The following is a 27106-nucleotide window of genomic DNA, read 5'->3' as shown; positions in this document are numbered from 1 at the left end:
TGCTCTGCCCTAACTACCTGCATCCAGAATTTCTCTGGTTCACTTTCTCCAGAGGCTAAACTCCTGGTTTCCTGCAAGGTATGAAGGAGCAGTCACCTGGCTTTGCTGGGTCAGCGGGCCTGGAAACCTGACAGCTCCATATTGCAGGTGCCCAATCCTGTTTTCAACCCCAAACCTCATCTTTATCTTCCAAAGTACTGTTTCCATAGCCGTGGCCCCTTGGGCATTTGAGCAGTAAACCAGTTGTCTTTAGTACCCCCAGCAGTATGCTGGACCCAGATTGGGTGAGCTTATTGTGGAGCCTGTCTTCCCAATTTCATATTCAGTAACTTCATATTGATAACTTGAAATTAGTCATAGTAGGCGTCTGTACACCATGGGAATTGACAAAAGCTACATCTCCAAGGTTTTTGTTCCCAAGAGCTGTTGTTCAACATTTACCAGCACACCACTGATTATACCCCTCCAGAGATACTAAGTCTCAGACTTTTTTCTTCTGCTAGATGAGTGAATGCACTTAAATCCTCTTTTCATTTCCTAAAATTTGTAGACATCACACATCTGTTTCTGTTTAATTTTTTTCCCATGTGGGTGTGTGGGTGTACATGCACACATGTGTGTGCCCTCGTGGACTTTACCCGTTAAATTCCTTCAGCTTTAGAGTGGTTTGGGGAAGTATGGAAACACATACACGTCACATCCACCATGTTTATCTGGAATTTCCCCCTGCACTGAGAAGAAATTCCTTACCAGGATCAGACTGCCTCCCTGCCTCATCTGCTCTCATTCTTCTCCTTGCCGTCTTCCAGCCAACCAGCTTTCTTTCACTTTCTCAAATATACTGTTTGTTCTCATTTCCTATCCCCTCAGATTGTGTTCCCTCAGCTTGCCCTAGATCTTCACAGTCTCTGTACATTTCTCAACTCAAATGTCTTCCTCTCAGAGAGGCCTTCTCCTTGGTTTATGTACCTGTTTGCTATCTCTCTCTTCAGTAAAAAAAAAACAACAACAAGAATTTTGCCTTATTTAGTACAATACCCCCAGCACCTAAAGTGGTGGTGGCTGGCATATAGTAAACCTTCATTGAATATTTGTTGAATGAATAACTAAGTGAACAAATACATTTCTAACTTTAAGACCATCTAAGTCTTCAAGTCTTTCATTCTTCTGAGCCAAGAAAACCCGTCACCTTGGTCCATATTTTTAGCTTGATGAGGGGGATGCCATATGAACACGACCCCTCTCTACAGGGCAGATGAGCATCACTCTCTTCCTATCCCTTCCCAGGGACCTAACAGTTACCCACTCATAGATTGGTTGTTGTGTGTGTCCTTAGGGAAGCTCCTTCTTTTGTTGACACTGCCTCCGTTTCTACTAAGTCATTTGTCCTTTCAGATTTTGTTTCCTTGTTTACTTCGTGTTTTCCTCTAGGACTATCAAAACATAAAGCAAAGGGATGTCTTGGCAGGAAATAAATAAGTACATATGCTGGTGGGTGGCAGTATCTCAGATGAGAAATGTTCCCATCCTTTGTTGCACTTTAGTTTTTAGTTCGGTTCAGAATGTTTGAGCGGAATTTTCTAGGCAGAAATATCCTGACAGTGTATGAAGTCTTTACATTTACATAAATATTTATTGATCTCTTTCTATACATGCAAGGCTCTCTGCTGGGCAGCATGGGTAAATTATAACGCATGAACCTCTTGCTCTCAAGGAACACAGATAATCAAAACATATGACAGTGAATGAATGAGGCCATGAGAGTCATGAAAGGAAGGCTTGCATGATTCTTCTTATCTTGAAATCAGGTTTAAGTCATTCATAGGTTAATTATGGGAAAAATGTTGGCTCGGAAGACTCAGAAACACCTGGATCCTCAGTGCATGTTTAATATATCATTATTTCCAAAGTTCACTGATGACAGCTCTTTTGGAAACTGAATTTGCTGTCACTTTTTTCTCCCAAAATATGTTAGGGTAATTAAAAGAGCCTCTTTGGATAATTGGATTCTCTAGGAATTTCCCAGGATCCTCCCCCTTGCCTCCATATTTAAAGGAGCATGCTTGAATAGACTAACATCCTTAATAGGCTTGTTCTTGCCTTCATTAGGAAACATACACTGAATGCTAAATATCACTCTAACCTTTTTAAAAGTTTTATTTACCTTTGACCCCATTCATATCTTCTCTCAGCTGTCTAAATGAACTTTTAACTCATTTGTTTTGCATGTGATTAACCATGTCACTGACCCCAGTTGATTTAAACTAACTGAGGTAAGCTTTTAGTTGAGTTGGTCAGAGCCTCAGCTTCCCTCATTTTAGACACAAGGGGGCACCAGATTGGTGGACAAGGAAAAGTTTTTGTTCCACACTGATGTAAAATGAAATGTGTTGTATTCAGACCTTTACTTTTTTAATTGAGTCAAAACAGTATTCAATATCAAGTATTAGTAATACATAAGAACAAATAAAAAAACAACCTAATGAATACCAGTCTGTTCTTGCCTTTATTTTTATCCTTTTCAAACTTAAATATTAAGAATTCCAATTCACTGGGAATGCAGTAAATAATGGACCTTAATGCAACTCACACTATTTTTGAATAAAAAAAAAGAATTATCTTGCAAATTGGTTTTTGATTGCTATAAGGAGTGGAAGGACTAGTTTTAAAAGTAGCTGAAGTTCAAAACACATTGTCAGAACCTTTCAAAAAGAGGGTATTTCCGTATGAAAAATGAGAGTTTTCATCTGTTCATATCTGTGCTGTATTTTGAGTTTGGCATATTTGCGTTTAAAAGGTAAAACAATAAATTCTGATTTTCTGATGCGTTACAGAATGGACTGTCTCCATTGCACATGGCCACGCAAGGGGATCACTTAAACTGCGTCCAGCTTCTCCTCCAGCATAACGTGCCCGTGGACGACGTCACCAACGACTACCTGACCGCCCTACACGTGGCTGCCCACTGTGGCCATTACAAAGTCGCCAAGGTGCTCTTGGACAAAAAAGCTAACCCCAATGCCAAAGCCCTGGTGAGTGGCTGAGCCGGCAAAGCCAGCCTGTGTCGTCTTGCTGACAGCCTACTACCTCTGCACGGGAAGGGATTACTTTAGAGGCGAAAATGGAAGTTCTAGTTAAGCAAAGTGAATTTCGCCAACTTTCTCAAATATCCCTCTGAGAAATCTAAAATCTATTTCTGACATGAACAAGGTTGATGCAGCTAAATCATTAACCTCTTTATGGCCATGTCACTAATTTTCTTGTATAAGTGAAACCCAAGGATTATGCAAGTCTAAAAAGACCGAGGTGGTCAGCCTTATCTTATCATAGATAAACTTATAGTTCTGTGACGTAAAAGTTTTTTCTGAGTTCTAAAAGCATGAGGCAAAAGGATCAAAAAACTTGATCTTAATTACATATGAGAGGTCTAGGAATTTGTGAATTGAAGTTTTATGTTAACCATGTCAGGTAATGAAATATTGCCTGTCATTTCCTTTTCCTACTGGTTTGAAACAAAATTTTGATCTCATTGTAGTCCTTACTCCTACAACGATTTGCTATTTTAACCCTTTGGCTATATTATATATAGTTTAGTTTTCTTAACAAGATGGTGTTTGTTGTCTTCCAAAAAATAGATGGTTCCAATTTAGTAAGCTGTTTAAATTTGGTTCAGAATAAACACTCAGAGTTAGGAAAAAAATAAGTCACCAAATGTGAGGGAAAGCATGTGAGTTTACTGGCAGTTTTGAGGTAAAGTCTGTCGTCTGATGAGCCATTTTAGGAAGGGTCTCTGCTCCCACCCAGCCGGCGCGCTTGCCGTGTTGAGACGGAACAGACCCACAGACGCCCTGGTGCTCCGAGGGCAGGAGGGCAGGGGACGGCAAGAGGGCAGGGAAGAGGAGGGAGGAGCTCTCAGACCCCGGCAGCCGTGCTGCCATTGTGGTTCTAAGGGCTCTTACCAGAGCAGCATTTCATGGAGTGTTGACCTGCCTCGTGTATTTCTTTGAATTCTGAAGAAAGAGGAAAAGAAATTAGCGATCATGAATCATTTTTCCATACAAGAAAAAAAAAGCCTTAAAACAGGGTGTGGGCTCTCACTCTCATTTTCCACTGACTCTGAAGATTTCACAACACATGGAGTTTGTAGCCAGCCCATGAAGGGATGGACTATGGCCAGGTGACTTGTCTGAGAACATCCATGTGTTCAACCTGAGCTTTTGTAGTGGACCCAAATATAGTTCAGTATGGCAACTGAAATGTGCTCTGTGGTCTCAATTATCAGGCAGCACAAGTCAGCAGGTAATTTGCTAAAAAGCAGGTTCTTTTAATAGATTAAATATTAAACTAAGTGGTCCAAATAACATTGGGTTTTTGACTTTCTGCTTCCTTGGAGTAAGCACCTACTTGCATCTTAAAGCTGGTAGGAATCAAAACATTCTAGACCTGATCTTGTAGTTGCCCTAAAATGCTGCCGAGAAGTCAGAATGGGTATTGGTGAAGTTTTGGCTGTGAGGACAAATACTTGGGTACAGATGTTTTTAATCTGTGTTTGGAATGAGGTAGAAGGACAGACATATGAATTCCAAAATAAGATAACCTGAGGAAATGTATAACCATTTTGCCTTAGCTACCAGGAGATAGTGACAAAAATTCACTTCCTGTTCAATTACCAGGGTACCTTGGGTTGCTAAGAGCAGCCAGACTACTATCCTTCCAGAAAAGAATCTATATTCTGCTTAACCTCTCATTGTTTCTGCTCATCCCCAAATCTTTACAGAACATCACTTTAGCAAAAATATTTCACTGCACAGTGGAATTGGATTTCAGTGGAATGTAGTCATGTAGATATGTGTCTCTGTTCTTTTCAGAATGGCTTTACCCCCCTGCATATTGCCTGCAAGAAGAATCGAATTAAAGTAATGGAGCTCCTTCTGAAACATGGTGCGTCCATCCAAGCTGTAACCGAGGTGAGAGGAGGAGGATGCTGGGCGCTCCTGGGTGCTGAGAGTATAGTCAGTCTCAGCAGCCAGTGCCCCAGCCCCATCCCCAACAGGCTGCTAATGTTGCTCTGTGTGTGATTGTCACCAACTGCTTTCTGAGCCCTTCACCCAAGAGGCTGTGAGTCCAAAGGAGAACAGACAGGAGTATGGGTTGGTGAGTTCAAATATATCACCATGCCTGGAAGCATAACCCAAAATACATGCTTAATGCTCAAGGGCCAGGGGGACCATCACTGAAAGAGTAACTTATATGAACTCCTATAATGCAGTATTTCTCACCTGGGGGCCATTTGCTGCCCAAGGGGCATTTGGCAATGTCTGCAGATATTTTTATTTGTCATAAGTAGATGGTGCCACTACTGTCTAGGGGATAGAGGCCAGAGGTACTACTAAAAATGTTAAAGTGTAAAACAGTCTCCCACAGCACAGAATTATCTGCCTCAGAATGTCAGATGTGCCAAGGTTGAGAAACCCTGCATAACACAACTTGTGGGTATTTGTAAACTGAGGATTACACTCTATAAAAACTCAGAATTAATGAAACACATTGTTGCCGAGTTAATAAAGCATTAGCTCTAGGTTTCTTGGTGAACAAATGACACAGAGAAACACTCTATATAAGGATCAGGGTGAACCTTCCACACACCAAACCAAGCCTGGCATCTACCCTCCAGGCTCATCCCAGCCCTACCTCACTAACAGCAACCCAGCCTCTGGATTCTAGCCATTGGCATTTCCCTAGAGCAGGCACCCTTGGGTGCATGTCCATATCTCTGCATCCTCCACATGGCTCACCCTCTTCACAGGGCACATCCTTCAGGACCAGGCACATCCTGGGGCCACCTTCAGGAAGCCGCCCCTCACTGCCAGCCTGGTCCAGCAGCTCCTCCTCAGGACCCTCTCCTCTTCCTGTGCATATTTCCATCAAAGCACTTAGCCAGGTGGTTTACTTATTAGCCAGCTGTTCCTCTTGTCCCCGAGAAACTGCAGGCTCTGTGAAGACAGGCCTGATTCTCACTGGTCTGTATATGCCCACCACATGGTAGACCCTGTTGATCATTCAATAAAGCCTTGCTGAATGCATCAATAAACACTGTGGGATTTGCAGCAAACATAAAAATTGAGATGATCCCCTCTAGTGATTGTTGCTCTGGCTCAAATTCTTACCTGCAAATGAAGTATTTGCATACAATTTTTGAACTATTAAATGGTTAAAAATATTGATTTGCTCTTTTATCAGTCTTATGGATTCATGGTAGGCACCCCATTAGTTTAAATAATAAATTTATTCTCAGCACATGGCAACCTTTTTAAAGATCAGAATGGGCTCTGAAATAAAAGATTTTGACTGATGTTTGAATAAATGTCCAGAGAGGTCTGCCAGTGAGGAGAAGGTCCCACTGCCAGCCCTGTACTCCCTAAGAGTGTTAAAAGCAGTACAGACCTAGATGAGGGCTTTGCTTTGCACTTGTTTTAATGACTCCCCCTGCTGATCGAAGATGATGCCAAATTATAATGTGATTCTCCTTTTCCTCATTTTCCTCAGTTCCCTTTCTTGGAAGTCAGGGCCACCCCGATTCTTCCTCTTCTGTCTTTTACCTTACTTTTATTGTGTAGAATTCCTTTCGCATATGTTTTGACATTTCTCAAATTTCTGTCGAGGTTAGTTATCTCCTTCTCACTCTCTTTTTAAGAAGCAGGTGAGCTTTTCTAAGCCACGTTCAATATTTTTACCAAGTTATGATGTTTGTGTTGTAAACAGAATTAAATTCTGAAAAATTAAACATGAAATCATTTCATATCAAAAGTACAGGTGTTATGGGAATGTGAGGGGGGATTTGAAGCAGACATGAAAATTAAGTTCTACTCTTGTGACCATGTTTACATTAATTACATCACCTTAATTTATAATACTCATAAAGTTAAATAATTAAATGAAACAGTTAATGCCGATTTGCTCATCTTTTGGAAGGATGGTTTTGTGTTAGGTTCCATGTTCTCTCGTGTAGTGTAATCAGTTTGTTCTGAGTGCATAGGAATCATTTTTAAAGCCTAGACTAGGATCTAAAATAAAAGCTGATGTTTTACTAACTTGTATATAATCACATGTCCCAGAACAACACACACACAAACACACACACACACACACACACACAGTCATATGGATAGGGAAGGCAAAGTGAAAAAGTGAGTGAAAAAAAGAGACCTTCAAGTTATTTCTCTCTAAATTTTTTTTTATGGGTATATAAAATGTATGAGATAAATCTTTAATTGATATGACATAGGCCTTTCATAATTGCAAAACTTGCTTCAGGCAAATGATTATTATGTATCGATACATTTTGCCTATAGCATCTGTGACAGTGGTAAGTTGTCCCCTGATGTGTTCACTCAACAGTTATGTTAAAATAAATGGAGAGAGGGAGGGAGGAAAAGGGTAGGAGAGAGGAATGGAGGGCAGGCGGGCAGACAGACCCTTCTTATCATAAGCTCACAAATCACCTTCCCTCTTCCCCCCACCCCGGCAGTCGGGCCTTACTCCAATCCATGTTGCTGCCTTCATGGGGCATGTAAATATTGTGTCGCAGCTAATGCATCACGGGGCCTCACCAAATACCACCAATGTGGTAAGTATCCTTCCAACACAGGTTTAATGGTGAGTATTTAAGAAACTGGCAAAGATTGCTCTAACCTACTTATTTTTTGTTATGATTAATTACTATTAATGTGACTACTGAAAAGGACAGAATTTGAGGTTACCTGTGATTTCCTCTATTTCAAAGGTCAGATCCACCCAATCACTAATTAACCATAAATTGTCAGGACATATGGACTGTGTCCATTAACTTTATAGGTACATTACTACTGGATATTATTCTTTAAAAATAGTTGCTGTGGAGGAAAGAAATTTTTTGCAATGGAAGATTTAAAAAGTGCTGCATGTTGAGGAGGTGATTCAAACTGTATCATTGCTGTAATCTCAAGTAAGTTCAAAGTAATTTCTTTTAGTGTGCTTGACCATGTTATAGCAAACCCATGGAACCCAGTTCACAGATTATTGGATGATACTGTTTTCCCACACTAAGCATTGCTCTGCAGAACCATGAGACTCGCTTCAGAGTAAATATCAGAGGAGTAACTTATCACCTCAGATCTGCATGGGGCATTCGACATCCTTTACAAGGTTCTGACTTTGACATCATTGTAATAATAAGACATCAGGCCACAAGGATAGAAACACTAGCTGTGCTCGTGAGCACCAAAGAATTAAAAATAAAGTAAGCAACATTCTGGCATAGAAAATGCACGCTCACCCAGAGCTGGGCCTCCAGAAGGCCCTGTGACTTCTGGCTGTCCAAGTCAGCACATCCATGAGACAGACACAGACCTGCCTCTCCACTGAAATACACTGTTCCCTGATACTAACACCAGAAAGAGAATGTTTTCTCTCAGAAGGATAATACCATAAACTACATCCTCAACATCTTTCCAGGAAACAGTATAAAGTTCATGTGGAATGTGTCTTTGTCCATCCTTCCGTGGAGGTGGGTGACCCATAAAACAAAGTTCAGTTTATAAAATCAGTGTTTAGCTGCATATCACTTGTGTGAGAGAATGTATTTGGGTTTTATGACTTTTTATGTTTTTATCTATGTCTTCTATATTGCTTTCATTTTTATTAAATGAATGAATAATCTGAATAAAATTCTCCTTGGTAAACTGGGTGGGGGAGGGGGTGATTGGGGAGTCCAGTGGCAAAGAAAATGACCCCCTGGGATAAAACCCAAAGACTGGGATGTACTGAACTGTTGGGATAAAGCAGGGAATGCAGACCAAAGCTGTTAAGCCAAGCCTGGCTCTTGGGTGTGTCTGTGTTGCCCTTGCAAGAGTTTTTGTTTTGTTTTCATTTCTGATTTTGTGGTCAGCCTTTAAAAAGTGTACACAAATATCCAGACTGCCCCACTTTTGACAAATAGGACTGTGTGGCATGATGTGGCTAGCACCCAGCACAGCCACCGCAGCAGTACACAGAGGCCAGCAAGCAGCTGCCTCTCACGGGCAGGGCGTCTTGTCCAGCACGTCCCACCTGCCCTACTCTCTCCTTTACCTTCCTGCCTGGGCCCTGTGAGCACTAGTCTTTCAGCCCCTGAGGAGGCCACGTTGTAGATTAGTAAGGAACACGGCTGACACTGCAGGTAACTAACTCCCTAGGGCTACAACCAGTTCTTCCATCACGAACCAGGATTCTGTGAAGTCCTTGTGTATTTAATTTTCTATCTTTACTAGTTTTCAATAAGGAAGTGCTTACAACTACTTTTCATTAAAAAAAAAAACCTGCATCATAAGCTTTATGCAAATAGAATACACCACTCTTCTCGGAGCTGCACTTAATCACCTTTGGCTCATGTTCCCCAGAGAGGAGAAACCGCACTACACATGGCAGCCCGGTCCGGCCAAGCCGAAGTCGTGCGGTATCTGGTGCAAGACGGAGCTCAGGTAGAAGCTAAAGCTAAGGTATGTGTAGTAGATGGCAGTGTTTGCTACTGAGGGAAAATCCCTTGATTTAAAAAAAAACTTTCAACACATGCATGCTCTCTTTAAGAAACCCTCTTTGGGTAATGAACAATCTCCAATCACAGAAGTCTCTACCCAAGTGATATAAAACACCCCTTTCCCACACATTTGTCCATTCAATTGTTTAACAAAATTAAGAAGAACAAAACCTTTGTGCCAGAAAGAACTTTGTGTCCTTGGCACATTGCTAGTCCCTAACAGATTAGGAACAGAAACTAGACTTGGTCCAGTGTTGTTCACACTTTATGGAGAAGGGCTTATGCCCAAAGCTTCTAAAACAAGCACAGTTTGGAAGCATAATTGAGCCCCTTTGTTTGACTTACATGTCACCTGTAACAGCCACAAAAGGGAAAAGGAAGTTTTTACTTTTTCTCTAAAAGTTGTGAAACTATAAACCCTGAGACATGGACCAAAGTTGTTTCAGGGATCTGCCTTTACGTGGAAGAAAAATGTCAGGGTTGAGTTTGAATGCTTCATTCCCTGCTGTATGTTCAGCCTCCAGAAGAAACGTGCTTATCTGTCACTATCAGGATGGATAACTGGTCTCATTATCAAAATGGGAGTTTAGGTCAGGAACCATGAATAAATACATAAATGCCTCAGTCATTTAATTTTAACCTATAGTATATAAATGTGCATTGATTTGCCATCTGTTTACATGATCTGCAATTTTCTAGTTTCATGTTAAATAGAAAAGGGACATTTGTGAAGCAGTTTGACAATAGAATATTTCTAGGCTTTTATAAATTTCCCCAGTGTGTATAGCTGCCTCACCATATCTAATTTGACCATAATTGTTTTTTTATCAACTTCTTCAAGGCTCTCCAAAGCGTTCAACTTTGGGAAAGTAAAGCCTTTCCTTTCACATTCATATTTTACCTGTTAACACATTGTGTCATTATATTATAATTAGTGCAAATACAGTACAAGTGTGAAGTAGCTAGTACAAGCATACTAGTGTGTGAACAAGCACAACTAGAGCTTTGAGAACATAAAATTCACAGATGGGTACAGAGGCTGTGCCATTCTGCGCAGCAGGCGACAAACCTCAGGTGCCCACTGTACCCCGGTACCAGTTGGTGCATTTCAAGGAGGATCTAGAAACAGAAGCCAGGAAACCATTTCTGTAAGGGGCCTGATTTCAGGCTTTGCCTGATGCACCATCTCTGTCACAGTTGCTTAACTCTGCCATTCTAGAGTAAAAGCAGCACCAGACAATCCATAAGCAAGTGGGCATATCTGTGTTTTAATAAAACTTTATTTACAAACACAGGTGACAGCTGGATTTGGCCCCTAAATTGTGGTTAAGAGAGGCTGTATTCTACATGGACTACAAGAAACCTGACATTATGAGTGGTGTTAGTTACGTATCAAGTCTTGTGTTTCACTCACAAGCTGAAGTTGAGGATAGGATTCACTAAGGGGCAGTATGTGTCATGGTTAAGTCTCCCTTTCTCAGCCAGACTGCCTGGGTTTGTACCCTCCTCCACCATTTACTGGTTGTATAACATTGGCCAGTTAACTAATATCTCTGCCATACTTCCTTTTCTAGTTTCCTCATATAGAAAATAGGAATAATGGTCCTTGCAATTCATAGGATTGTTGTGATGACTGATGAATTAATGTAGGTGGAGTACTTAGAGCCTGGGCCATGTAGGTGCCCAGTAAATGTGTGGTGGTGGTGGTGGCAGTCGTAGAGTTTTATGATATTTTTCTTTGGCAGCTTCTTCTGTTTTCAGAATATGCATTTTTTCCTTGTGGCATCTCCCCTAATTCCTCTTCTGCTTCCTGCCAGTTATATAGACCCCCTTGCTTTGACCTTGACGATCAGCCTATTTAGCTTTCCAAAGCAGTGTCCTGTGCTCTAGCCTCTCTCTCTACCTTCCCAATGTGAAGTACTTGCCTGAACTTTATCACATTCCAGTAGAGGATTTCTTTTCGGAGGCCCACCATAGGGCTTCTTTGAGTAACTTAGGAAAAGATGCCCCTCCCACTGGGGGATAAGACCCTAAGGGTGCAGGCCTTAGTGAATGGCTCATGCCTTTGAGTGAGCTGTAAGGAAGAGCCCGTCCACTCCAGGCAGATGCAAACCATGCCAAGATGTGTAACTTGACAAGCAGAGGGTAGGCTGGCTTCCGGCCCCATCAGCCCTCTTGGTGGCGGGCCTTTGTGCAGGGATACCTGTACAACCCTGTGCTGCCGGCCTCTGCCTCTGCCTCTGCTTGTCCACATGAGAGCATAATGACCGGGGAGGTGTAGTAGCCCTCCAAGTTATTTGACTTTTACCAGGATACATCCCCTTATCTCCCAAAAAAGGAGTCAGTAGAGGTTAAAAATTAGTGGATGTGACAGGCAGTAGTAGGGATAATTTATAGGTTGACCTGCCTTTCACTTTTCATGCTAACAGGTTATTCTAAAGGTATTTAAGGCACTTGGATCCACTGTTTCTACTTTTCTGGACCTTAAAGAAAGAGATAAAAGATTCTTTGTAGCATTGAATCAAAGAGTTGAAAGCAGCCTTTGATACTAAGCAAAGTGTGTTGATGATACCATTGTTTTCTCAGCTCATCAGCCTTGCACTTCTACCTTATCGTTTAGGATGACCAGACCCCACTGCACATTTCTGCCCGATTGGGAAAGGCAGATATAGTACAACAGCTGTTGCAGCAAGGAGCATCTCCCAATGCAGCCACAACTTCTGGGTACACCCCACTCCACCTGTCGGCCCGCGAGGGCCATGAGGACGTAGCCGCATTCCTTTTGGATCATGGTGCATCTCTGTCAATAACAACAAAGGTATGAAGGCGAGTCTCGGAATCCTTCTGTGTCTCCCGGAAAAACATCCTGATAGGCACAGAAGTTGTATGACAGCATCTGTACGTGGGACTCCAGGGCGGTCATCAGCATGGCCAGCAGAGCCCTGGAGCAATAGGGTAGTTTGGTATGTACATGCACACGTGTGTTTATCTTTAGTTTCTCTGTACATTATCTTCTAAGGAAACCTTATTGATATCTAGAGCCAGATGTTTCTTACAAGTTATTTGATAGAATTAAATCGTGGTTTAAAAACAGAACCATAGATTTCTCTTGCTGAGGCCAAGTGTACCAACCACACTGTCAGAGCTCAGTTGGTCAATGCTTTTATAATACTTGCAAATCAGGAGTTGAATGTTTCTTGGGTTATTTTTGCTTGTTGTTGTTCTTTCATTGCTATTGTCTTGCCTGATTAATGGTTTGATTTTTTTTTTAATCTTAACTCTGATGCCTTAGAGTAATAACCTACCACACAGTTGCTCTGTAGGTGCAGAATGCAACATTCAGAGTTCATTTTCCTGTGATACCATATAAACCTAGTGAGCGTGATAGAAAGATGGGCTGTGATGTACCCTGGAAAGCTAGAAAGTGGTGTTATCTCTCTTTTTTTGGATGCAGAATAGAAGCATTGATGTGTAATCAATGCTCAAGATAATTGCAGTAATGACAAATACTTAGAAAACTATGTGAGTAACTGGTGACTAACTCAAACTCCCCGCCCCCCGCCCCCATGTTTCTTTAGGTTCTCCCATATAGTTAAGATGCAAGTTCCTGGATCTCATTTAATATGTGAAACAGGTAGTGGAAATGAGAATTTGAGTGTCCTAGTCCCTCCATCATGCCAGCTGCTCACTGGCTCTAGCTGGCTATAGTCTCATGAGGTCAAATATGTTGATGACCGGCCAGTGCCTGACTCATGCTGACTCATGCTTGGGACCCTCCCCTAAGAGTGCATGTTGATTGACTGGCTGATACCCAGGTCCTTGCAGGACTAGGTAGCAAGGGGAAGCAGCTACTTAACTCTGAATATCCAACTCCTGCATATTTATTGGACTAATTATTATTATTGGACATGAGTTATTATTCAGTTCACCTGAGGTAGCTTAAGTGTGAGAATCTGACTCTTACTCCTAAGGACTAGAGCATATATGAAGGTAGGTATACACATGCAGCAATAGGGAAAGGGGAAAAGAAAGGCACCGGTCTGGTGATGGGAGATAATGAGAGGGCCAGATTGGCCCTGAATTTTCCCAAGGTCTCCAAATCCAAATTGCGTCTGCGACTGTGTGACCAATTCTTCCCACAGTGTAAAATCCCAAAATGGCCCTAGAATAAGCCCTATATCCAGCTCTCTAACTTTATCTTGGTCACATATCTGATTAGTCCCAGAATTAGTGATGTGTTGTGGCTCAGTCAACAGGATGAGAAGATTAAATATCCTGCTCTTCCTTATTGATAAGGGGATTCTGTTATCTACCAATCTTGGTCTTTAAATACAGGCTTAACTGTTCTTCATCATTAGAATAATTTATCAGTTCCAAAAAAGCAATGCCTTTGTGTCATTTCTACCATTCATTACTTTTTATTTCTTTTTTCAGAAAGGATTTACTCCCCTTCACGTGGCAGCAAAATATGGGAAGCTTGAAGTAGCCAATCTCCTGCTACAGAAAAGTGCATCTCCAGATGCTGCTGGGAAGGTATGAGGTCATGGGCCACCCTATAAGAGGCCACTTCCATGGTAACAAAACAAGCACTTGCTAATGCACCAACAGCACCAAAATGGTAACTAACACATAGTTAAGTCTTGTAGGATGAAGATCACTTTGGAAAAAGGAGGTGACTGCTGGGGTCCAAGTATTGTACAAACTCGAATTTAATTTATGCTCTGTGTTGTATCCAATCTAATCCCATATCCTAAATCTAAGGGGCCTCTCATGTTAAGACACTTTTTTGTTGTTTTTGCACGTGTTTCCAGAGCGGGCTAACTCCACTGCATGTAGCTGCACATTACGATAATCAGAAAGTAGCTCTTCTGCTTTTGGACCAAGGAGCCTCACCTCATGCGGCTGCAAAGGTACCTGTAATTCACCAACTTGAGGAGAGTAGCAGGCAGTGTCCAGCAGTCTCCATATGTACAGTTACTTTTGTTTTCATCTGTAGCATCGTCCTTTTTTAGGCATCTCATAAAAATCTGAGAAGTATAAGCTCCTTAGGAAATCTGCGCCTTCAGCTATTAAGTCAAATAATGTGGTAGATGCTCAATAAATATTTATTTGTCTATTAATTTTCCTTGAAAACCCAAAACATCCTGGGGCCTGGGGAGGAAAAAATTGAAGTACTCTTTAGACAGGTTAAAAACATAAGCACAGCCTGGGGGAGTAAGGAAGAGGGAGAGTAAAGAAGTTCTGATTTGTCAGTTATAAAATATGTGTTACATTTTCCTGGCCATAAAACATTGCCTTTGAGTTGTTTATTTGTGCTTCAGAAAAATAGGTTGGGAGGTTTTGCTTATGTGTTTTCATCGTTGCTAAGGAGAATCTCTATTCTTATTGTTCAGGCATTTTTGACCAGTAGACAACCTAGATTTCTCAGAAAAGAGATGCATGGAGAGTATGTCTGGAGTTAATACTCTGGTATTCTGATTTGAGAGGCAAATCATAAAGAAGAGTTTTTTTTTAAACTAGGTTAATAGAGTGCTATTGGTTTAATAAGATCTCTATTGTTGAGCAGGTGGCTATGATGAGAGAACACTGGAATGATATAACCACAACTTAAATGCTGTCTAATTCTTTCACTAAATACTATTGGCTGAAAGAACTTTTAGCATTCCTAAGGCTTTTTACCTCTTTGTTTTACCCTTCCATTTTGGAGCAGCTACAGTACTCTCTTTTAAACTTAGTGTTTAAATCAAATTTGTTGTACACACAGATCAATAAACTTGGCTGTTCTAGATGACTTAGGATATTTTAAGAGGTAACGTTTTAAGGTACTTTCTCCATTTAGAAAGTGTATTATCTTTGGCAGGAATTTCTCCTCAGTACCTCTTTTCCTATATTTCTTAATCATTTCCTTTTCCATCCTCTCCAGAATTGTACCCAATGAAATCTACAATTGCAAATCAAACCCCCAGATTTGTTTGTTATCTAATTGTGACTTTCCCCCTATAATTTCTGACTCTGACATGCATTCTTTCTATCATAAAGCAATACCTTGACTTTCAATAAAACTTTATCTTAAAAGGAAGAAGAATAGCATTACTCACGATAGCCAAAAGGTAGAAGCAACCCCAGTGTCCACTGGGGATTGAACAGATTAAGTGTGGTCCATACACACAATGGAATATTACTCAGCCTTAAGAAAGAAAGACATTCTGACACATGCTACAACATAGATGAACCTCAAAGACACTACACCAAGTGAAACAAGCCAGTCACACAAAAGGACAAAAATTGTTATGATTTCACTTACATAGAGATAGGAAATAGAATGCTGGTTGCTAGGGCCTGAGGGGAGGAAGGAATGGGAAGTTAGAGTTTAATAGATAGAGTGTCAGTTTGGAGATGGATGGTGTTAACTGTTGGAGAACAGTGTGAATGTACTTAACACAATTGACTATACTCATAAAAATGGTTACAATGACAAGTTTTATATAATACATTTTTTACAATTTTAAAAATGAGAAGAAAATTTATAATGAAATGTAATGATTGTCCATTTCATCATCCTTTTGAGCCTGGTCCACTTACTTACATTATCAATGACCCCAGGTTTTTGCTAGGCAACTGGTAAATAATTAATTAGTGAACTATTCCTTCCTGACCTGAGAATAATAATTTTGACACAACTAGTGTCAAGCAGTTTGAATTGACAAAAGTTACAAAATAATAAGTGAAGCAAAATGAGTCCAATTCACCTTTCTATCCACAAATAACTCTTTAAAACAGGTTAATAGTTGGTACATTGCAGTTCATTTCCAGCTTTATATTTATCAAACAAGGCTTCATGGTGCCATATCAGCAAAACATTTTTGACAAAGAATCGAAAAGACAACAGTCTTTTAGCCTTAGGCATATCGTTTATAGTCAATTGAACACGGTCTTTCTAATGGAACATTACTTTTCATTCCCGTAGCGCAGGCCTCCATGAAGAGCCCCTGTAGTGCCGTCTCTGCCACGTGTCCAACCAGCCCCACTTTTTGAGGCAGTGATCCTGGTCAGTTTTTTCTAGACTCTGATACTGAGCAAAGCCAGTTCTGTCCATTAAGGATTGGCTTCATCTTCTAGAAAAATGAGCTACCCACAGTGGTTTCCGACTGATGAGGCTGTTTTTCTCCTGTCATAAACAGTCTGGAGGTAAACAGTTGTTGATGTTGGTTCACTGTTTCCAGAGTGTTCAGGAGAGTTCCTTGTGATTTTTTTTGGACTTCCCATCCAGAGATTGTTTTTTCTCTGGCTGCCAGGTCCACTTTTTTTCAAGCAATACACAGGAAAGAAAGTCAGATATTAGTATATTCCCAGAAAGTCCAGCGACTATTTCTCCTTACATCTCATTGGCTACTTCTTATTCTGCAAAGGAAGGTGGGGAGTGTAGCTTTCACCTGGACACAGTGCCAAAGGCTTCTTTTTTATTAAGAAAGGAGAAAAATGCATATAGGGTGGGCAGAGTAAAGTCTCCTTTACTTCAGGGAAGCTCCAGTTTTAATTCTGGCAGTGGTCAGAAATGAGGGACAATAGGGCATGATTAGCATATGGATGTGACAGCAGTGACTTCAGTGTTAACTCTCAGTTCACATACTTTGTTCTTAGAGTACATGATGTTTTCATCTTTCCTTTTCTCTTCTTTTGTAGAATTGCAAGCATATTTTCTTACTCATACATGTCCTAGAAACATGATATGATTTTAGGTAATGGGAGAGGGGAGAAGGTACTGAAAAATTACATGGGCTTCTCTAAACCATTTTAGCCAGATCTATGTCCTGAGGCAGGACACTGCTGGAAAGAGGATTGGCTTGAGTTCAGGCATAACCTGGGCACTGATTATGGAAGGAAGTGTGAGCCTTAACTTATCATTTGTCACATTTCTCCTCCATAAAATGTGCAATGTAACTATTGATATCAAATACTAGAAACTGTGAAAGTTTTTGGAAAAGATATTAAGGTATAATGTAAGTATTATTACTTCTGATAATTTAAGATTACATTTGCTCTTTTTTTCATCTTGAAATGCAAAAACACATATGGCAGGCACTTTGTCCTTTATATCAAGAGGCAGAAATATTAAGATTGTACTACAGTCAAATTTCTCACTATTTATTTCTCTTCTGATGAATTAATCTGTCTCCTTTAGTGTGACAAAAAGAATCATTTTACTTTCCAGACATTAGAAAGAAGGTAGGTAACTTAGGAAATTCCATTATAGATCCTGTGTATTGCTTGAACTATTTGTTTATTATTTGGAATATTTCTTAAGTCTTTCTAAGATTAATTTTCCATTCTAAATTAATACCATAAATTTTTTCTTTTGCTTTGGACTTCCCTTTGTATCTCAGGTAAGGAGCTCAGTATAAACCCCTCAGTAATCACGAGTAATATGTCTGGAGTTGACATGCGTTACCAGGAGGCCAGAGCTTTTCTTCATTCACATATTTTAGAACCTTGGAATTTTTGGTGGAATTGGAAATTAGAGGATTCTCACACCTCAGAGGATACTGACCTGCCTTTAGGTGTTGAGAAGTGACTAACTCAAAGGTTATGTTAAGTAGCAAAAGCAGAAAAGGGTAAGATGGATGACAAGAAGCTGAACTCTGACTTTACCTGGCCTCTGCCACTCTAATCAGCTATGTTAGACATATTGCCTAATCAGATTTCCTATTTATGCACCGCTTTCTGAATTTTCTTTTACACAGAGGTGGGGATGTTAGTGAAACAGCTCACCCCCTCCTGTCACTGACAGTAGAGCTGGGCTCAGTCCAAAGCTCTGCACTTGGCTTGGAAGGCAATCTCTTCAGGGTGTGTCTGAGTAGAGGGCCAAATGTTTCCCGGGTCAGCTGGGGTTTCCAGATGGTAATAGGTCAAAACTAAAAATAGGGATATAAAATATTCTAAGCTGGCGCATCTTGTTTGGCAGAGACTGGTTTCATAAGAGTCTGGAAGTGGCATTTCCCATTGCATGGGTTTATATCCAACATCCTAAATTCTCTACAGTCGATTAAAGCAACTGTCAAGTGAGAAATGCTATCACATTAGGACATTCCAGTGAATTCAATATAAGGGTAGTTGCAGTAGGGTGCCTGGCGAGTGGTACAACGGGTGTTTCTGACCCACACATATGACTTGGAAAGGTTATGACTGCTCTGTTGTCTCGATCTGTATCATATTCCCAAGTGTAATTCTTGGATTCTGTTTTCTTTCTCTAAATCTTCTTGTCTATTAAAAAAAAAACAATGCTTTTCTCTTAAGTGACTGTGAGTCAGAACCCAGTCTCCTAAAACAGGGAATCTTTTTTTCTCACAGGACTCTAAAGGCTCCTGGGCACAGCTCATTAACAACTTGTCATTGGAATTTTGGCTCCCTGTGCCTCAGCACCAAGGGCCACAGATAGGAACATCCCACAGCATGCTGAAAGTTCTAGAAAGCTTGATTCACACCTGAGGACTCATTGGTTATTAGGAGGCACTAGGGATAAAAAGACACAGTACCTGCCCTCAGCAAATTTATATTTTAGTCGGAGGAGACAGATGTATAAATATCTCCAAGATGTTGGAGTCAGTCAAGTTGGGGGTAGGTGTAGGAAGGAAGAGGGTAAGTTAAACATCTCAAGAGGGTTTGACCCTTGAGCTACATCTTCCACTGAAAGAGCTGGCCCTGAGAGCATGTTGGAGAAAAGCATCCCTGGCAGGGTGAGGCAAGGCAAAATCATGAGCTGTCTGTTGTTTGGGGAACCTGTACTGCTGAAGGGTAACATAAAAACTAGAGTTTCCTGAAAGAGGCAGTCAGAGGGGCAAATGGGAGTAGATTAAAGCATCTTGACTACCATGAGAGTTAAAGTGTTCTACTTATAAGCACAGATGGCCATTAAAGGGGTTTTAAAGGTGGAATAATGGCTCTGAACATGCCCCAGCCATACCATTTTGGGTGTTGTTTCCTAGTTGGATTTTCTGTCATTCCACATTTAAATAAAGCAAGTATTATTGAGCACCTACTAACATAACTACCTGTAAGAGGGACCTCTGCATCCCTTTTATAAAACTAGTGGTCCTCTGACTCTCTTGCACTGACCTGTGTGTAGTGTGTTTTCCCTGTTTAGGAATGTGGGAGGTGTGAGGGTACTGCATTAATGACACGGCTTGATTTATTAGTGTTGGCTTACTTGATCATGATTTTTTAAACCTCAAAGAAAATCACTAGAAAGGGAAGCATACCTTTTGAAAATGCACTGTACACATTTTTATCTTGTTGCTGGGCATGTGACCAAGTGATTTGTGTTGACAGAATGGTTATACACCACTGCACATCGCTGCCAAAAAGAACCAGATGGACATAGCGACAACTCTGCTGGAATATGGGGCTGATGCAAATGCAGTTACCAGGCAAGGAATTGCTTCTGTCCATCTTGCAGCTCAGGAAGGTCATGTGGACATGGTGTCACTGCTTCTCAGCAGAAATGCTAATGTGAACCTGAGCAATAAGGTAATTTTTTTCTCTGTATAAAGCATACAACACAATAAAACCTCAGCTCTCAGAAATGCTACTAAGAAGTCATGAAAAATCCTGACCAAATAAAATGTGTGAAGTGTAATATTTCATAAAGATATTTATCAGAATTTATTATAGCAAAAACTGGGGAAAAAAATCAGTTGAATCAGTAAGAGAATGGAAAGTCCATAATTGCAAAGTCATACAACTGGGTAACATATAGCCATAAAAATGAAGTCCACCAAGTTTTTCTAGTAACATGAAGTTTTGTTTCAATTCAAAGAACAAGATTGTTACTTCATCAAAACATAGCAAATAAGTTGTTTTTTCTAGCCTATTCATTCATTCCACAAACTTTTTTGGGGTACCTTTTCCTTGCCTGTCCCAGTTTTAAGTCCTGTATTTCAAAAAGAGACAGTTCTGCCCTCAGAGAGTTCATTTTAATAAGGGTAATTTCGACTAGCTATTTTATTTGATAGATTGGTTTGCTAGTCTTTGTATGTAAGTTAACACTTCCAAGGAACTTGTAAAGTCTGTGATCCCAAAATTTTTCAGATTCCCTTGATCTCATATCCGACATCTCCATTATTTTAGTGAAGAGTTTTGTGAAGCAAAGTGAAAGTCCAACCCATAGCTGAGCAGAGATATACATGTTAATGTAGTTAACTGCCTCTCATCGCTTATAGCCAAAAATTTGGGTCTGCTAAGCTGCATATTAATACCTGAGTCTGAGTTTGAGTCAGATCTCTCCAAAACACAGGACGGATGTTTGTAAATCATCACTGCAGACAGCACAAAGCCTGCAAGCACTCCCAAATGGTTGATAATCCACACTCCCCAGGATTTAGCTTCTCCTTTATTGGGTAAGGGTGGTACAGCCACGGCATTTCTGCGCGATAGCTCAGATATTGGAGTAGAGATTCAAGACAACAATAGTTTTATGGTAGCAAAAGATAAGTACTTTAAATATTTTTAGTTTATGTGGCCTATGTTTTGGAATCACAGAGGCTCTGGATCTCCTGGGTGTAAATCCTTAGTCTGACTTTTATTTGATATGTGACTTGATTGGACAAGTTATGTGACCTCTCTGAGGTATAGTTTCATCCTCTAGTAAATGAAGACAACATTTACTTCAGAGAGATGTCATGAAGGCTAACTGAGGTAGCATTCAGCACCTTATTTTTTTTTTATTAGGGTATGATTGATATACACTCTCACGAAGGTTTCACATGAAAAAACAATGTGATTACTACATTTACCCATATTGTCAAGTCCCCACCCATACCCCAATGCAGTCACTGTCCTTCAGTGCAGCAAGATGCACAGATCCACTATGTGCCATCTCTGTCAGCACCTTATTTTAAGTAGCAAAGGAATAGTTGTCTTAATTTTGGACTTCTAATTATTTTGGGAGAAGGTTACTCTGCACCAGTGTGAATTCCTAAGGTTGTAATTTACAAAATTCTGTAGACCAAAAGATGCTCAAAAGAGCAGGGAAACCTTTTTTCACTTTTAGTATCTTGAAAATCCTTTATGATCTTTGCCAAGCAAACACATTTTTCATTTGTTTCTGCTGTACCAATTTGATTTTCTCCTATCTTTCTTTTTACTGCTTTTAGGAATACATGTCTTGGCATCAATGGGAATCACAAAGCATTTTCAAATAATCATTGTAATTAGGTTTTGTTTGAGCTTCGAATTTCTAAAGTTCATGTACTAATATGTAGAGAGGGCAAACTTAGTTTGCTACAAAATTCAACTTGTCTTAATGAGGCAGAGGACCTGGATTTCTAAAATTGAAGCACATTCTGGAATCCATTAGAGTAAATATGCTCTTATGTGCCCAGAATATTGTACCCCATTAATTCTCCCAGAGCCAAATATACCTTATAAACTAGTAAAAAGATAAACATTTTGGGTAGGTACCAAAGTACAATGTGACTTTCTCTTTTTCTTTAAAATCCTTTAGTCAACTGGTTGCGATATATATCCAGCCTTGGATTTACTTTAAAATCATAGAACATTTTTTGGCTGAAAATACTTTAGAAAGAATTTCCCACTGTTTGCTTTGGTAGCCTGGCCATTTCCAAAGGAATTCTGAGGACCACCAGACACAGTAAACCAAGGAAACTTGGAAACTTCGAGCCACCTTCCTGAATAAATGATACATCAGCAGAGACACTTCCAAGGAGGTTTTAAAAAGCAAATCAGCTGGCTTCCCATTAGCACACTGTACTTATGAAACCCCCAAGAACTTCACAGAACCTAGAAGTAGTCTAATAGGAAGTCTTTGTAGATCTTTGCTTCCATTCTCTGTTGTCATATTGTGTGTAAAGCATTAAATAAGCCCTGATGTGAAAACAGAAAATCAGCAGGGCATTATTATTCATAAGGAACTCTGACAGTTTTCTGCAAGTTCTTCATGAACTTCCTTTCAGACACCAGTCACTGTCCCTCTGTTCTTCTCCCACCATTTAACACTAGACTTTATTTCCTTGTTAAAAAAATTATAACATATACACATATATATGTTACAAGAAAGATTTAACTTTCATGAAAATTTATGTTGAACTAAACATTTTTTGTTTTCACTTCTTTCCTCACTAGGCACCAGCAGTTCCCTGTAGCGTTAAGGAAAAGAGACCTTGAACCTAAGTTACTGCTGAAATGCTAGTATTTGATTTGATTTGATTCTGATTTTGGTGTTCCTACTTTCCTGCATAGATTTTGCAGACGATTTGCACAGCTAACAGAAGATTAAACAGAACTGTTGCTATTCTGAGCTGGTGGTATTATCTCTGTTTGAAATAAATGCCTCAATGGGTGAAACACTGTAAGAGATTAACAGATCACTTTTGAATTCAAACAGGGCTGTTTTAACCACATTATTTTTTTAAAGATCTTTTTCATCAAGATTGTGAATATAAAAATAAGTTTTCTTTATTTAATCTGTCCTGTTGTACCTAAAACTGTTTGCTTTTTCCTCTGATTCAGTGCCTTAGTAGGTGGATTAAATGCTAGACAGTAGTCACCTGGTTAAATAAAGATTGAAGATACAGTATTTTCCTCAGCAAACTCACAGTGGTTTGAGTAACACAGACAAGAAAACAGTTTAAAGGCAGGATGGTGGTGCTCATAATAAAGATGAGCACTTGAGGGTGTGCATGTAGGTGTAGCAGTGAGGCCTTTTGTGAGACCAGGAGGGGGAAGCAGGAGAGCTGGTGCAGCTCCAAGTCAGAGGTGGAAGTCGTGGGGGTGCATGAGTTGCAGACAGGGGACCCGGGAGAGTGGGCACGTGCCTGAAGTCATTTCCCAAACTGCCAGGAACACTCTGTAGAGTATCTTCAGAAATTTTGAAAAATCTCAAACTTAGAATAGGTGCTCATGACACTTTTGCAAAACGTTGTGGCTGAAAATATTGTTTCCTCTGAAGCAAAATTTGGAACATTGCTCCACGGTTACATCAGTGTTTGGGTGGCACCAGTTTTGGCCCTGGCTTGTTTTTCTTGGATTTCAAATGAGCACATCAGTCCTCCTTTCCATATTTCCTTGTGATGCAGTTTGAGCTTCCTCCAAAATTCTGCAAATGTTATTAAAGAGTCAAGAGCAAATGACTCTTCCCAAGTCCTATAATTTTTTTGACAGAATAGCAAACCCTAAGTCAATCATGTTCAGCATCCAGCGAGCTCTATACCCTTTCCTGATGCTGCTCTGGCCCCACTCCTGTCCTCCGACAAGCAGGCTGATGTTATCATTGCACAGCTGCTAAAGGAGAAGAAACAAAGGCCCCCAGGACTCAAGATGCTAGCTTCTGTGCTCATAGTAGGTGAAAGAAAAGAATTTGGAAGCACGTACACAAATTTATTTTCTCTTAAATATTATTTGTGAAAACATACAACTACAGAGGATTTTCTTAAACCAGAGAACAGTCTTAGTGATTTTTTTTTCTTGGCCATTAGAACAACCACATAGCCTGCATATTCTGTGATAGAGTCATTTTTAAATACTGAGTCTCATTAAACCCATACACAATCTAAATGACCTGGAAATTCTCTTGATATAGCATTCATACCACATTTCCCAGGCCATGTTTCCCACCCAGGAGCAACATATGGAAAGTATTTGTCAGCCGAAAGTATAAATACTTAATGGAGAAAATGTTATCATCATAGGTCATTCAATTTATGAACAATTTTTGTTTTACTAATTTCTGCTGAAGTTTGTGCCATTAGTAATATATTAAGACTTCTGCATGATGTTGTAAGGAAAAGCGTCTGTTTTTAAAAAATGAATACTGAAGTATGTAGGGAGAAAACAGTATGATGTCTGATTTGCTTTAAAAATACTTCTACAAAGAAAAGAATGAACAAAAAGGAGGGCTGGATGAAACAAATATAGGAAGTCCTTGATCAATTCACAGGTTCAGTCTGTTCCCTCTACTTTTAAGTACACTTAAAATTTTTCATTAAGTCTGCAGATAACAGGGTTGCTATAATGCTAGTATATAAACTTATTCTGTAGATTTTTTTGACATACAAATTCTAGGCTTACTGTCCTAGAATTCATAAATTGTGTCTCAAACATGCCTGTGTGTACTACATTCCCATCTATAAGGTGACTGTACTTTGAATCTTTGCAGAGTGGCCTGACCCCGCTCCATTTGGCTGCTCAAGAAGACAGAGTGAATGTGGCTGAAGTCCTTGTAAACCAGGGGGCACACGTGGATGCCCAGACAAAGGTATACAGAAAGAGTGTGCCCATACAAAGTGTCACTTGGTGACTCCTGTATGGAAGGAAGCGCAATTTTATCGGGAAAAACAAATCTTCCATCATATCTATTATATACAGTGTTTCAAGCACATATCTGTGTAAGAGACGCCAGAGCCTGGTTATAGTGTCTCAGATGCTTTTCTCTGTAATGGCCTGGGTGCTTTATCCTAACTGTGTGTAGATGTCCTCCTGTGTTCACACTGTTGACACTTGTTAGAACAGACGTGTCCTTCAAGGGCAGAGTGTTGAAGCTTGTACCTTTCTTAGTTTTTGTGATTGACAAAAAAGTGAATATAGAAAAACTTTTCAGTAATTTGTGACCTCTTTGTTCAGGCATGGCATAGTCTATAAAAAGAGGGTAAATTAAGTTTTACTCAATTATTACTCAATTTCTAAATTTCTTCTGGTGCATGTGCTCACATGCAGTCTCTCTCTTGAGGCAAAATGTTCTGTTGTTAAAGAGGAAAAAAATCACTGATGAATGTCATTCAATGCCACAGTTTCAAACTCAGATAAGAAAAACGGATGTTTTGTGTCTTCATCAAAGATACGACTTCACATTAATCTTATTTCTCTAAACATTTTCTTTTGGTGCTTAGCTTTGTTACCTCTTCATATCAAATTCGTTGAATGTACTCTAAAATATAACTCTCCTCTCTATATGTCACATTTTTGCCATAAAAATGAATGCTTATTAAATATTGTTAATTCAGACATTTTTGTGTATAATATAGCTAGATAGTAATAGAATAGAAGTATCAGCAGGAATTAGCCAAGGAAAAAGGTATTGCAGACATGAAGACCAGACTGGATTTATCAGACAAGCACAGAAGGAGCAGCCCTGAGCTGACCACACCCTTTGGACATTGTTCCAGCTCTCTGCGGCTGTGGCAACTCCACCCATACTGTGTTCTCTATTAAAAAGACGTTGCCTGAAAGGGAACTGATCAGACAAGGTCCTTTATGTTCTTTAAACTCTGTGTTAAAATAATAAAGCAAATATAATGGTTCCTAGCCAGGATAGCCCTAGGAGAGCTATGAAGTAGGCACTATAGGCACTGCTACCACATCCCGCTCTGAAATGACTTGTTCCCTTGAAGTCTACACAGCCTTGTTTGGTGACCTGGTTGCCCAGCAATCCTTTCACTGTGTTTCCCTCCCAGACTTTTCATTCTAAAAAAATCTCATTGTCCTTCGCCTTGAATGCCTTCCAGGAACTGAGTATGTAACAGAGAAACCAATAAAGGCAATAGTAGTGGCTGAATGGTTTCTGTTACTTTTCATTTAGAAAATAAAAGCATTTTTAATCCTGAAAAAAAAAATCAGGCTGCATTTAGCCTTGTACTCTTTATTTTGCTTAAATACTTCTATCAAAAAAGAAATCTGTACTTTAAAAATGTGCAATTTCATGGTAAACATATTCACATATTCACTTGTGTTGTTTTATTTACACACACACACACACACACATGCACATAGACTTACACACTTTTTACTTACCTTTTCCTTTACAGATGAGAAATTCTGGAAAGGAAGGGCAGGACTAAGTTTCTCAATACTTTTTTGCCCCAACATGGCCAAGCCATACACTGAATTTCAGTCAGAAAGGGTCAAGGGCACGTTGGGAGGAGAGGAAATGGTGCCGTGAACCTTTTGCTCCCGATTGGCACTCGTGACCTTTTGGTTTAAGAGTCTCAGGTCTCTCCCAGGGTTTCCTCCTAACTCCACTCAACTCACAGTCAGTCATCACTTTTGCGTTTGGTGTAGTATTTTTGAAGCACATACCTTTTCCTACCCTTTACAAGTGGTGCACTTCAGAAAGCACTTCTCTGGCTCCTAAAAATCCTTGGCCCTTCTTTTTCTTCTCAGCAAAGATCACAGCACCAAAAGGAAGTGAGGCTATGATCATCCTGTAGTTGAAGAGAACAGAAGTGCAAAAGAGATGGGTTGTTTGGACTTGTCTCTTAACCTTGTGAATAAGAAGCTTATTGTATCCTATGAATTTCTAAACTCTCACTGGTAAAGATGACATCTCCAAGTAGCCTAGAGTAGAATATATGATATCATTCAATTCATTGGCTTAAATAAAAAAAATAGTATTAATAAAAACATCCAGAGCTATTTCCTCTTGCACGGGAAAAGACCAGAAAATCCTGGTAGCAGCTTTTGCAGCCCTCCCACTGTCTTGCTGACCCTCTGCACCTCCTCACTTTGTATTTGAAGTCCACCAAATGAGCTCAGACTAAATTGTAC

The 27106-nt window shown here is 40.0% G+C and overlaps 1 protein-coding gene across 3 annotated transcripts in view; it reads left to right on the top strand.

Moving 5' to 3' along the window:
* Positions 1–27106, top strand: part of ANK3 (ankyrin 3) — a 331543-nt gene that overhangs the window by 169967 nt on the left and 134470 nt on the right. For all 3 annotated transcript variants that reach the window (XM_057505891.1, XM_057505892.1, XM_036895053.2), the window contains 9 exons: positions 2835–3032; positions 4869–4967; positions 7529–7627; positions 9417–9515; positions 12174–12371; positions 13988–14086; positions 14365–14463; positions 19880–20077; positions 24723–24821. In XM_057505891.1, the coding sequence (XP_057361874.1) occupies positions 2835–3032; positions 4869–4967; positions 7529–7627; positions 9417–9515; positions 12174–12371; positions 13988–14086; positions 14365–14463; positions 19880–20077; positions 24723–24821 (1188 nt within the window). The remainder of the gene's footprint in view (positions 1–2834; positions 3033–4868; positions 4968–7528; positions 7628–9416; positions 9516–12173; positions 12372–13987; positions 14087–14364; positions 14464–19879; positions 20078–24722; positions 24822–27106) is intronic.

This window comes from Manis pentadactyla, chromosome 8, assembly GCF_030020395.1.
Source record: "Manis pentadactyla isolate mManPen7 chromosome 8, mManPen7.hap1, whole genome shotgun sequence".
In the NCBI taxonomy this organism is placed as follows: domain Eukaryota; kingdom Metazoa; phylum Chordata; class Mammalia; order Pholidota; family Manidae; genus Manis; species Manis pentadactyla.
The sequence above is the reverse complement of the archived record's forward strand: the minus strand, read 5'-3'. Positions and strand labels throughout refer to the sequence as shown.